This window comes from Schistocerca cancellata, chromosome 1 (assembly GCF_023864275.1).
Source record: "Schistocerca cancellata isolate TAMUIC-IGC-003103 chromosome 1, iqSchCanc2.1, whole genome shotgun sequence".
Taxonomy (NCBI): Eukaryota; Metazoa; Arthropoda; class Insecta; order Orthoptera; family Acrididae; genus Schistocerca; species Schistocerca cancellata.
This window is the reverse complement of record NC_064626.1, coordinates 568,284,376-568,298,652: the sequence shown is the minus strand read 5'-3', so window position 1 is coordinate 568,298,652 and position 14,277 is coordinate 568,284,376. Positions and strand designations below refer to the sequence as shown.

The 14,277-nt window shown below is 39.4% G+C and overlaps 1 protein-coding gene across 1 annotated transcript in view; it reads right to left on the bottom strand.

Moving 5' to 3' along the window:
• Positions 1 to 14,277, bottom strand: part of LOC126181485 (guanine nucleotide-binding protein-like 3 homolog) — an 87,944-nt gene that overhangs the window by 28,826 nt on the left and 44,841 nt on the right. The window contains exon 6 of the mRNA XM_049924775.1: positions 11,653 to 11,740. Within this exon, the coding sequence (XP_049780732.1) occupies positions 11,653 to 11,740 (88 nt within the window). The remainder of the gene's footprint in view (positions 1 to 11,652; positions 11,741 to 14,277) is intronic.

Sequence of the window (14,277 nt, the reverse complement as noted above, 5' to 3'; positions counted from 1 at the left end):
ACAAGCCATGAAATTGCTTAATGAACTGAAACACAAATTTTTTCCCAAAGCAATTTTAGAAAAATGCAAGCAATAACTTTAATAGAGGAAAAAGAAACTAAATGTATTAACCAACTGGAAAAACAGGAACTTGATGAGGACCAGAAAAAAACTGTAAAATGTGCACAATATATGGAAACATGCTTGAGGGCAGGAAAAGTCATTACAAATTCAGGTCACGACAGAGATATAAAGCAAGGCAGCAGTCTTAAGCAGTGAGCAGATCCTTCACACTGTTTCTCTCAATTCAGGAATTGGAATGACACTCCATTATCTTTGCATATTTACATGTCACCCTTTCTTTTTTATATTCTGAACCTTCCTCCTTGTCTTGGTGAAGAAGCTGTCAAAAATCTGAAATGCAAAGTTCTTTCTGCCAGTCCATCTTAGATCCTATTTTGGCAAAAGATAACAACACTTATGTCTCACCTGATGTTAACATTCATTCTCATTCTGATTTCAATTAAAGTTTGTCAACTTGATCTTAATGCAAAACACAATATTGTTCACTTAAATATCTACAACCATATACTGAGGTGACAAAATTCATGGGATACCTCCTAATATCATGTCCATCCTTCTTATGCCCCACACAGTGCAGCAACTGGATATGGTGTGGACCCAACAAGTCACTGGAAGTCCCCTGCAAAAATATTGAGCTATGCTGCATCAATAGCTGTCCATGATTATGGAAGTGTTGCCAGTGCAGGATTTTCTGCACGCACTGAGCTCTCGTTTATTCAATGGGTTTCATGTTGGACGACCTGGGTAGCCATATCATTTGCTCGAAATGTCCAGAATACTATTCAAACCAATTGCAAACAATCGTGGCCCAAAGACATGGCGCACTGCCTTCCATACAAATTTCATCACTGTTTGGGAACAAAGTCCATGAAGGCTGCAAATGGTCTCCAAGTAACTGAACATAATCATTTCCAGCCAATGATCAGTTCAATTGGACCAAAGGACCCAGTCCATTCCATTTAAACACAGTCCATACCATTATGGAGCCATCACCAGCTTGCACAGTGCCTCATTGACAACTTGGGTCCATGGCTTCATGGGGTCTGCACCACACTTGAATCCTACCATCAGCTCTCGCCAACTGAGATCAGGACTCGTCTGATTAGGTCACAATTTTCCAGTCATCTAGGGTCCAACCAACATGGTCACAAGCCCAGGAGGGGTGCTGCAGGTGATGTCATGCTGCTAGCAAAGGCACTCATGTCGGTCATCAGTTGCCATAACCATTAACACAAAATTTCACAGCACTGTCCCAACGAATACATTCACTGTACATCCACATTGATTTTTGTGGTTATTCATGCAGTGTTGCTTGCCTGACATTTCTAAGCAAATGCCACTGATTTCAGCCATTAAGAGAAGGTTATCAGCCACTGTGTTGTCCATGGTGAGAGGCAACGCCTGAAATTCGGTATTCTCGGTATACTCTTGACGCTGTCAATCTTGGAATATTCAATTCCCTAAAGAAAATTTCCAAAATGGAATGTCCCACGCATCTAACTCTTAACTACCATTCCATGTTCAAAGCCTAAATTCCGGTTGTGCAGCCATAACCACATCGGAAACCTTTTCGTATGAATCACCTGAGTGCAAATGACAGTTTCAGCAATTCACTGCCCATTTATACCTTGTGTACGCGATACTACTGCTTTCTGTATATGTGCATATCACTATACCATGATTTTTGTCATCTCAGCGTATTTTTCAGACCGATGAAGTACATATCCACTGTAGCTTATTCAGTGTCTTCCCATTTAATTTCTGCCTAGAGTGTAAAAAGAACGAATGTTTAAATGCCTCCACACACACAGTAGTACGTTTAATCTTGTATTTGCAATCTCCACAGGAATGATATATAGGTAGCTGTAGTAAACACCTAGATCTTCACTTAATACACTGTCCTCCAAGACCGATATACAGCTCTACAAAACAGTAGTGCTTCGACAGTGTGTGTAGATCGGTGTTATGTAAGTCGTGAAAACCTAACTGTCGACAACGCCACATTTATATACAAGAAAGGAAACCCACAAGTGAATAAAGAAGCCTCAACAGTGGACAAAGTTCAGTGCTTGATAAACAGTGATAACTCAAATAACAAAAACAGTGCATCTAAAATTGTAGTAGACAGCAACGCGTGGTTGCGTAAGAAAAAGTTCCGATCGCGTACGTAAACAAACACAACGTAAAAATATTTGGAGAGAGTCATGCTCGCAATATTTCGACATGCATGTCGAACTCTGCTCAAGATGGTTCGTGTATATCAGCAATTGTTAAACCAGGAGCAAAATTCGTGAATGTGGTAGAAGACACACACACAGAATGTGCTGAATTCACGGAAAAAAACTGTGTTGCGATAATCGCAGGAGCAAACGATGTTTATTGCAACGAGACCAGCACTTTCATTAAAAAGCTACTCGTATTGCTGCAGTTATTACAGCATACAAACGTAATACTAACAACTGTGCCCACGAGATATGACCTGGCAGACTGGTCTTGTGTGAACAGAGAAATTCACCTAACGAATAGTAAACTGAAACACTTTTGCACTAAGTTTACGAATGTGACACTACTGGATACAGACAGGTATGAGAGACACTGCTTCACAAAGCATGGACTACATCTAAATCAGTTTGGCAAAAATAAACTAGCAGCAGACATTGGAAAAGGCCTTAACAATAACGATCATGAAAGCAGACCAGTCATAGCCCTAACTAACGAGGGAAACTAGTGAGCTGGGCCAACTCTAGCAGGATTTGGTCCAGTAACAAAAATCTGCAACAAGTAATTAATACACAAATGAAAGTTCACTCAAACAGCAATACAATTAAAGACAAACAAAAGTTAACAGTGTTTCATCAGAACATAAGAGGCCTATACTGCAAGCTGGATCAGTTCACAGCAAATATAGAAGACACAAAAGGTATAAACAGTGCCCACATTCTGTGTCTAACAGAACACCACATCACTGCTGGTATTGAAGTGGTCCCTATTCCCAACTATGTTTTGGCAACGTCTTATTGCAGGAACTATATGGACAAAGGAGGAGTAGCTGTATATGTAAAAAACAATGTCTTGTTCACGGCAATAGATGTACAAAGATTCTGCTTTGAGCTACATTTTGAAGTATGTGCTATAGAGGTGCCAGACACTGTCTCCAGATTAACAGTTGTGGCAGTTTACAGGGCACCATCTGGTAATTTTAAAGTGTTTGTTAAACAATTAGATACTCTTTTGTTGTACTTAAGTAGAAAAAATAGGGGCATGGTAGTTGTTGGGGATTTTAACATAGATTTCTTGGTTAATTCTCCCTGCAAGGTGGAGTTTGAAAATCTCATGTGCACGTACAACCTTGTTCCCGTGGTTAGCTCGCCCACCAGAACCACAACCTCTTCCAGTACTCTCATTGATAACGTTTTTGTTGATCAGAGTAAAGTCAACCATATTAATATTGAAATGGTTATAAATGGTCTGTCTGACCATGAAAGACAATGAGTTACTTTCAACAGCTTGGGAATTCCTCTGAGTGACACCTCACTCAGATGGAAAACAGTAAGGAAAATAAGTGAGGAAGCTATTCAAACGTTCAGACCATGTCTTCAGCATACTGACTGGACACCTGTTTATCTAGCAGAAACTGCTAATTCAAAATACAATTTATTCACAAATGAGATAGCAGGTACCTTTGAAAGTGTATTTCCAAAAAAGTCATACAGAGTCCAACCTGCTAGATCTGCAAAAAAAACCATGGCTCTCTAAGGGCATCATAGCTTCCTGTCAGAGAAAAAGACAACTCTACATAGCATCAAAGACTTCTAACAACCCTGCTCAGCTAAAACATTATAAACTCTACTGTAAAATTCTTGCCAAAGTAATTAAAAACTCTAAAAGTATGTGTATAGCATCTGAAATTACTAATTCTGAAAATAAAATTAAAACAATCTGGAATGTGATAAAGAGAGAAACAGGGACTGTAAACTACACCAAAGACAAAAATATTGTTTTAAATGTTGACAACTCAGAGATAACTAATAGTGAGGAAATTGCTGAAATCTTTAACCAACATTTTTTAACTGTCCCAACCCAGATAGGTTGCCATGGTTCTGTAGATAAAGCTGCCTGTATAATGGAAAATAATTTTCCAGAACCTTTCAGTCAAATAAGTGTGCTTCCCATTACTGCCAATGAAATCAAAAAAATCATATAGTCTTTGAAAAATAAACATTCTGCTGGTATCGACGATATTTCAAGCAAGCCGTTGAAGGCTTGCTGTAGTGAAGCAACCGAAGTTTTGCCTCACATCTGCAACACATCCATGCAACAAGGAGTGTTTCCAGAAAGAATGAAATACTCTGTTGTCAGGCCACTGTACAAAGCAGGGGAAGCTACAAATGTGTCAAACTATCACCCTATCTCTCTATTAACAACATTTTCAAAAGTCCTAGAAAAAGCTCTGTACAACAGGATTGTGGCACACCTTGGTGACCTGAACATCATTAACAGTCCGCAGTTTGGTTTTCAAAAGGGAGTTTCAATAGATAACGCAATTTTCTCATTCACAAATGATGTTCTAGAGTCTATAAACAGCAAGAGGCTGCCAATTGGTGTCTTATGCGACCTATCAAAGGCGTTCGACTGTGTAGATCACCAGATACTCTTCAAGAAGGCTTGTCATTATGGAATTACAGGACCTGTAGGGAACTGGTTAAAATCGTACCTCGAAAATAGGAAGCAGAAGATTATTCTAGATGTTTCAGATAGTGTATCACAATATATAGTGGACTCTGAGTGGGGAATTGTGCAGCATGGAGTGCCACAGGGATCAGTGCTTGGGCCCTTGCTGTTCCTCATATATGTTAATGACCTGCCTTTATCCATCAATAAGCAGTGTAAATTTACAATGTTCGCTGATGATACGAGCATTGTGGTGGATAATGTGTCAACTACTGACTTAGAATCCGAGGTCAATGATATCCTTAAAGAAGTTCTGGGTTGCTTTAGTATTAACTCCCTTTCAATAAACCTGGAAAAAAAAAAAAAAAAGAATTATCCAGTTCCAGACAACCCACAAAAACCCAAAAGAAATAGTTATCACTCAGAATGATCAGATGATAAAGCAAGTGTACTTATCAAAATTCCTAGGTGTATACGTGGACAGTAGGCTGAACTGGGAACATCACATTCTACAAACACTAAAACGGCTGACATCGGCAACATTTGCTTTACTAATTTTGTCACGCTTCAACGACATTACCATCTCAAAGTCAGCTTACTTTGGCTATTTTCATTCAATCATGTGTTATGGCATCATCTTCTGGGGCAATACACCTGCCGCAAAGAAAATCCTCACAGCACAAAAAAGAGCAATAAGAATCATTTGTGGTGTACCCCCACGAACCTCATGTCGAAATCTTTTTAAACGACTTGAAATACTGACAGCAACATCTCAGTACACATATTCACTGATGTGCTTCATAATAAATAACCCCACTCTGTATGAAACAAATTGCCTACATCATGAAGAAGAAAAAGAAGAAAAGAGGATTTCCACTGTGAGTTAAAGAACTTGACACTTATTCAGAAAGGGGTAAAGTACGCTGGAACGAAAATTTTCAATTCCCTACCCAACAGCATCAAAAGTATAAGGAGTAGTACATCAGTATTTAAACGTAGCTTGAAAAATTATTTACTTGAGACTTCACTTTATTCACTAGAGGAATTCTTTCAGAGAAATAAGTAAAACCCAGATTGGAAAGATGTTTTTAAATTTTTTGACACTGTTTACTGTTAAACTAATGTAATAATGTCCTAATGTAAAAATTCCTGTTTTTCTCATTTCCATTTTTGGGTCATTTTTAAACCCAAAGTGGGAAGTTTTGATTACTGTTCAAGGTTAAAACAGATGCAATAATGCCCTAAATATGAAACTGCTATCTTCACATTTATGTTGACTAATTTTTAAGCTAATAAGTATGACTTTTGTGCACTGTTATCAATACTATAACAATGTCTTTATTCTATGTATTTTATTATGTACATTGACACGTTCCACATCTGAGTGACTTGCTCACATGTACAGATCTATGGAACAAGTATATAAATAAATAAATAAATAATACGGGGTCTTCAAACTTTGTAAATAGGCACTTGCATTCATGGGATAAATGGCATTTATTTCATTCAGGACTTTCAGCATTTCCATTACACTCTGCTGCGAGTCAAACAAACATGTGAACATCTACACTGTCCTCATGTTCAATATATCCACTGGAATCTCTAAGTCCCACACATTTCAGCAATGTTCTAGAATGTGTTGCACACATTTGGTAAACAATCTACTTTGCAGTGACTGTGTTTACCCAATATCCTAACCATATACTGAAGTCACTCACCTGCTTTACCTATGATCAAGCCCATTTAATCATTGTATTCTATAACGCCACAAGCTGTGTTGTATGCAGTGCGGTATTGTTATCAGCACTGCTGTCTGCCTTGTGGTTAGCCAGTCAAACCCAATCACCAGCAGTTATTTGTTATTTTGTATTTATTCATTGTGGAAGCTTCTAGAAATTTCATATGTTTGAACACTCTGGAATATTCGATGTTTGTGTAAATAGAAGCACTCCCCATCCTGGAGTTTGGTTCTGTTCTGAATGAGTACTGTAGTTCATCATCACAGTGTTTTCAGTGCTAAGCAATGTACTTCACTGACCACCTTGTTTTCCAGTGTGGACATGATTCTGGTTACAACAGGACATTGTTTGGTGGAGACATTGAGTACACGAAGACACCTGTACTTCCAAGGCTCCAATTAGGCAACATAAAAGCCGTCACCTACACAGACAGGAACTGGAATACAAGCAGTGGTCCACGTATTCAGGCGAGCAATGGATTCCAAATCAACAGTAAGTCAGCTGCACATCTGTCAGTGTTTCCCGGAGACGCTGGTCAGGACATGACAAAATGGCTGAAAGGATTTGACCGAGTTGTTAAATATAACAGGCCGGATGACACAATGTGTTTTGCGGATATGTACTTTTACTTTTATGGCCAGTCAAGTAGTAGTTCAAGAACAACAAAGAGAAGCTCAGTAGCTGGGTGAATCGACACATGACAGAAGTTGACAAAATGAACAGTCACATAAGACATGTACTAAACTCTTCTGGTTCAGGATGTCATAACACAGGTAATTATCAACTGATGCCAGTGCATCCAGAAAATGATACTGAAAAATCAGACAGAAGACATATGACTGGCTCCCAAATGTTGTCCCTCTATGGCTGTAGGGGTAGCCCACAATGACACCACCTCTCTCTCATACACGAGGTGGTGAGAGAAGAGATACAGCATTTTATGGCAACTGTTTCACCCTGCAGAAGAACAGACATTTGGAGGGCAGAGGATAACAAGCTTGTATGTTTCCACTGTGCAAGCCCTTGACAGGCTGTACATTACTGCAGAGAGAGAAGACAAGTTTTTAACATCCACTTACCCATCAGATGTCAATCAGAACAAGAATTCTATTCAGGCCCGTCAACTGCAGATGAATACTGTCTATTGTGGGGTGAAGCTCATCACCATACCCTCAATGAGATCATTCTCCAACATGCCATCACTGCTGAGAATTAGCACTCAATCACTGAGCTGCTGAATTCAGGGGAATTAAGTGAGGTTATTATCTATGGAAGTGAGATTGTCACAGGTTAAAATCCGCTACAGATGACTATCACCAAGATGTCTGGAAATTCGTGATGTCATTATTGATGGCAAACTTCTCGGGGCACTAGTCAACTAAGGGCTCCCTTCTGTGTAATGCAGAATGCTTATCATTGCCAGCAAAAGAGAACTATGTTTCTTGATACAAAAGCAACTGAACTGAAAGTCACTAGCGGGAAATACATCCATGAACATGTACTGCAAGAATAACTATCAATAGCAGAACATAGCCATTTGAATTTTATCATAATATAGTCATAATGGGAAGGGAGTGAGACAGGGTTGTAGCCTATCCCCGATGTTATTCAATCTGTATATTGAGCAAGCAGTAAAGGAAACAAAAGAAAAATTCAGAGTAGGTATTAAAATCCATGGAGAAGAAATAAAAAATTTTAGGTTCGCCGATGACATTGTAATTCTGTCAGAGACAGCAAAGGACTTGAAAGAGCAGCTGAACGGAATGGACAGTGTCTTGAAAGGAGGATATAAGATGAACATCAACAAAAGCAAAACAAGGATAATGGAATGTTGTCAAATTAAGTCAGGTGATGCTGAGGGAATTAGATTAGGAAATGGAGACACTTAAAGTAGTAAAGGAGTTTTGCTATTTGGGGAGCAAAATAACTGATGATGGTCGAAGTAGAGACGATATAAAATGTAGACTGGCAATGGCAAGGAAAGCGTTTCTGAAGAAGAGAAATTTGTTAACGTTAAGTATAGATTTAAGCGTCAGGAAGTCGTTTCTGACAGTATTTGTAAGAGTGTAGCCATGTATGGAAGTGACACATGGATGATAAATAGTTTGAACAAGAAGAGAATAGCAGCTTTCGAAATGTGGTGCTACAGAATAATGCTGAAGATTAGATGGGTAGATCACATAACTAACGAGGAGGTATTGAATAGAATTGGGGAGAGGAGGAGTTTGTGGCACAACTTGACAAGGAGAAGGGACCAGTTGGTAGGACATGTTCTGAGGCATCAAGGGATCACAAATTTAGCATTGGAGGGCAGTGTGGAGGGTAAAAATCACAGAGGGAGACCAAGAGATGAATACACTAAGCAGATTCAGAAGGATGTAGGTTGCACTAAGTACTGGGAGATGATGAAGCTTGCACAGGATAGGGTAGCATGGAGAGCTGCATCAAACCAGTCTCAGGACTGAAGACCATAACCATAACAACAACAACAACAACAACAACAACAACAATAGTCGTAATGTCATTTTCAGATGGGATTTCTTGTAGGCATTACAAACAGTCATGGACTGTGAAAGATCAGAGTTCTAGATAAACAAAACTATTTCAACAAGCACACATAGCAAAGACTGTCCTGGTTGGCTGTTTGCCATTGCTGACGTTGTTATCCTGCTGTCATGAACAAGAAAAGTTCAAATCGACAAACTGTGAAGTTTTTGTACATGCCAATGACAATCATAAGCATTGTAGGTAGCCAAGGGAAATATGGGTCCCGAAATGTCACAGGCAGCCACAACTCATCCCTAAACATATATGCACAGGGGAACAACCAATCCAGTCCACAAAGGGCAGCTTAATGCCACTGATGAAAAATCATGCCCCAGTACCACTACAGACAAGGCAAGGGAGGCAGTTACTATCAAACTGCAAGTAGGACCTGGACTGACAAAGGACCCATGTCAGTGAGTGTCAGATGTTCTGCTTCAGTTTCTGGATGTTTTCAAATCTGCAGTGGAGAAAGACAGACCATAAGGGTCATGATCAAACACTGTCCCAACACTAGGAATCATTCAACAACTGGCCAACTATTACACAGGATGGTGCTGGATGAACTACAGTCACAGATTTTCTGACTCCACAGCACATTCATGATGTAAGAAGTTTTCTTGAAATGTGCTCACCCTACTGGTGAGTTATAAAGGACTTCTGTAGCAAGGCATGCTCCTTACAATAACTACTGCAGGCAGATCCCAAATTCTCCTGGAATGAGGCACAAAAAATGATATGTCCTTGTCTCTAAGGAGGCACTAACATCTTTTCTGATCCTAGAATTGTATGATGAAAATGCTGAGACAGAAATTCACACTGATGTCAATAGTTATAGGATGATGTTAACAGTTATGGGATAGATGCAGTTGTAGCACAAATTCAGGAAAGTGATGAAAAGTTGATAGCTGATACTTCCATAGTACTCTACAAGTCCGAGAAAAACTGCTCTACAACTGAGGATGAGGACTCGCAGTTGTTCAGGCTATCAACAAGTTCCCACCATATTTACTTGGCAAACTGTTTACAATTGTGACGAATCACCACACTCTATCCTGGCTGACTTGCCTGAGGCACCTGTCTGGTTGACAGATGAAATGGGCATTGAAGCTTCAGGAATATGACATCACAACAATGTACAAAATCAGATGCAGACTTGAGGACATTAACTGCCTTTCAAGGAATCTTGTGGCAGAACACAGCAGCATGGATGAAATCTGTCACTGTTGCAGTAAATGACAGTGCTAACAAACAGATGGAGGATCCAACATTTCTGAAAACTATAGTAGTCTTGAAGAATATGGGATTAATCAAAGGAGAATTTCAATAAATAAACGAAACATTGTATAAGAGGAACTACGATTCAATGCAGTGGTAATGGGTGCATCATCATCTTAGCACATCTACAGTCAGCTATCCAGAAGTTTTTCAGTTCTGCTCCAACATCTGGTCACCTTGAATTCGTGAAGACTCTAAACAGAATTAGAAGATCAGTTAGACACTATGTGAGCTACTGTAAGGAATTAAAGTGATGAAATAATGTGCCACAATTTCCTCCAGGGCACATGGTACCAATTCTGTCTGCAACAACACTATTCCACCAAACTGAAATCAACCTTCTTGAGAGGTTCCCGAAGTCAACAAACAGGACTTGATGGATAACGGTCTGCACCAGAAACCTCACCTGCTATGCTGCCACCAAACCTGCGCCAACAACTGATGCTCCGGAAATTGCAACGGTCCTTGTGGAAGTTTGATTGTTGAAAAGTTTTCCAGTCATGACTAGTATCAGAAATACTTTCATGTTGCAGCCTCACCCACAGATGAATGTTGTCTTAGAATGCACAATCGTGGTTTCAGATTTGGACTTGATTCTGGTTAGGACATGACAATATCCTCACAAACTGTTACATGCAGGTATTTGTATGAGTTGACTCAGTGGCACTGTAGTCATAGTATACTATGTTTCTGTTTTGCAAAACGCACAATTTTACATTCTGAACATTTAAAGCTAGTTGCCAAGCTTTGTGATAGTTTGAAACATTATCAAGATTTGACTTTTTTCAGACACTGATTCATTATAAATACATGCATTATCTGCAAGAAGTCTGAGGTTACTAATAATATTCTCTGCTGGGTCATTAATATACAACATTAACAGAAATGGTCCCAAGACACTTTCCTGGGGCACTCAAAGTTACTTCTACATTCTGACAATGACTCTCCACCCACAGTAAAACACTGCATCCTTCTCTACAACGAAATCCTCAACCCAGTCAGAAATTCATTTGACACCCCCAATATGATCATACTTATATTATTACTATATGTAATGACATACAAATGTATTTTTGGCTGCCTGTGTGGTTGTTTGTATTAACACGTATACTAGAAAAAGAGCAAGAACTTGAAAGCTAGTGTGAATACTGTTTCCTGTTAAGTGTTTCAGTCCAGTCCAGTCCAGTCCAGTCCAGTCCAGTCGAGTGGATGCCTTTCCCTTATTACATGTATTGTTCCATCCAGGAATTTCCATTAATGTTACATGTTTTCTTTTAGTCGGATATTTAGCTACAGCTGTTATTTATTCCTGACTGCACATATATATCAGTGTACTAAACAAAAAAAACATACGCACTTGGTAACACCAGGAGTAGCACCAACACTGCAAGCTCTGGCCCTCTTCAAGCTATTAATGATACTGCTTTTACCAACATTTGGCAACCCTGGAAAAAAATGTAATTAAGTTTCAGTGAAATCTTTGTATTTGCTGATATACAGGGTGGTCCATTGATTGTGACCAGGCCAAATATCTCACGAAATAAGCGTCAAACGAAAGAACTACAAAGAACGAAACTTGTCTAGCTTGAAGGGGGAAACCAGATGGCGCTATAGTTGGCCCGCTAGATGGCGCTGCCATAGGTCAAACAGATATCAACTGCATTTTTTCAATAGGAACCACCATTTTTATTACATATTTGTGTAGTACGTAAAGAAATATGAATGTTTTATTTGGACAACTTTTTTCGCTTTGTGATAGATGGCGCTGTAATGGTCGCAAACATATGGATCACAATTTTAGACAAACAGTTGGTAACAGCTAGGTTTTTTAAATTAAAATACAGAGCGTAGGTACGTTTGAACATTTTATTTCGGTTGTTCCAATGTGGTACATATACCTTTGTGAACTTGTCATTTCTGAGAACGCATGCTGTTACAGCGTGATTACCTGTAAATACCACATTAATGCAATAAATGCTCAAAATGACGTCCAACCTCAATGCATTTGGCAATACGTGTAACGACGTTCCTCTCAACAGCGAGTAGTTTGCCTTCCGTAATGTTCGCACATACATTGACAATGCGCTGACGCATGTTGTCAGGTGTTGTCGGTGGATCACGATAGCAAATATCCTTCAACTTTCCCCACAGAAACAAATCCTGGGACGTCAGATCTGGTGAACGTGTGGGCCATGGTATGGTGCTTCGATGACCAATCCACCTCTCATGAAATATGCTATTCAATACCGCTTCAACCACACGCGAGCTATGTGCTGGACATCCATCATGTTGGAAGTACATCACCATTCTGTCATGCAGTGAAACATCTTGTAGTAAGATCGGTAGAACATTACATAGGAAATCAGCATGCATTGTACCATTTAGATTGCCATCGATAAAATGGGGGCCAATTATCCCTCCTCCCATGATGTCGCACCATACATTAATCCGCCAAGGTCGTTAATGTTCCACTTGTCGCAGCCATTGTGGATTTTCCGTTGCCCAATAGTGCATATTATGTCGATTTACGTTACCGCTGTTGGTGAATGACGTTTCGTCGCTAAATAGAACACGTGCAAAAAAATCTGTCATCGTCCCATAATTTCTCTTGTGCCCAGTGGCAGAAATGTACATGACATTCAAAGTCATCACCATGCAATTCCTCGTGCATAGAAATATGGTACTGGTGCAATCGATGTTGATGTAGCATTCTCAACACCGACGTATTTGAGATTCCCGATTCTCGCGCAATTTGTCTGTTGCTGATGTGCGAATTAGCCACGACAGCAGCTAAAACACCTACTTGGGCATCATCATTTGTTGCAGGTCGTGGTTGACGTTTCACATGTGGCTGAACACTTCCTGTTTCCTTAAATAACGTAACTATTCGGTGAACGGTCCGGACACTTGGATGATGTCGTCCAGGATACCGAGCAGCATACATAGCACATGCCTTTTGGGCATTTTGACCACAGTACGCTGATGACCTCGATGTTGAGCGCCCATAAGCCCCCCTCAATCACAGTAGCCATACATCAATATGATATCGACCTTTTCCGCAATTGGTAAACAGTCCATTTTAACTTGGGTAATGTATCACGAAGCAAATACCATCCACACTAGCGTGACACCACATACTTATACGTTTGTGACTACTACAGCGCCATCTATCACAAAGCAATAAAAGTGGTCCAACTAAAACACTCATATTTCTTTTTGTACTACACGAATATGTAATAAAAATGGGGGTTCCTATTTAAAAAACACACACTTTTTGACCTATGGCAGCGCCAACTAGTGGACCAACCATAGCGCCATACGGTTACCCCCTTCAAGCTAGACAAGTTTCGTTCTTTGTAGTTTTTTCGTTTGATGCTTATTTCGTGAAATATTTGGCCCGGTCACTATCAATGGACCACCATGTATAATTTTAAACAAGTATAATATGTTCAAAAGAAAAATGAACTTACAAAATGCTTGGCAGTGTGTGTGTGTGTGTGTGTGTGTGTGTGTGTGTGTGTGTGTGTGTGTGTGGCGCGCACGCAATATAATCAAGTCTGATATGCATTTTGAACCCTCATATACCAATAGGTACTGGTTATTTCATTTATAAGTAGAAACTTTCATAAAAAACTATGTTAACCAATATTCATTATTTCATGCATAACATATTTCTACTAAATTTTCAAAAGCATGTGTCTTAACTGGAACAATGTCCCCGACAATGATGTAAAACATTCAAACTTCTTTGCCTCGAATAGAAATTTTGTCCTCCTCCTGGTTTGCACTTGGTGGGAAACGTTATGTGTAATGGAGTCAAGGCATGCTTGCAGTAGAAAGCAGAAATGTATAGTTGGAAATTTTAGCTCAATGGAGCCAATGGATGTTGAATTTTGTCAATCTGTTATTTGAAAAGTTGAAAACACAAAAGTTTAAAAGTGAGGACATCTGTATTTCTCCACATAATTAGTGATTTATCAAA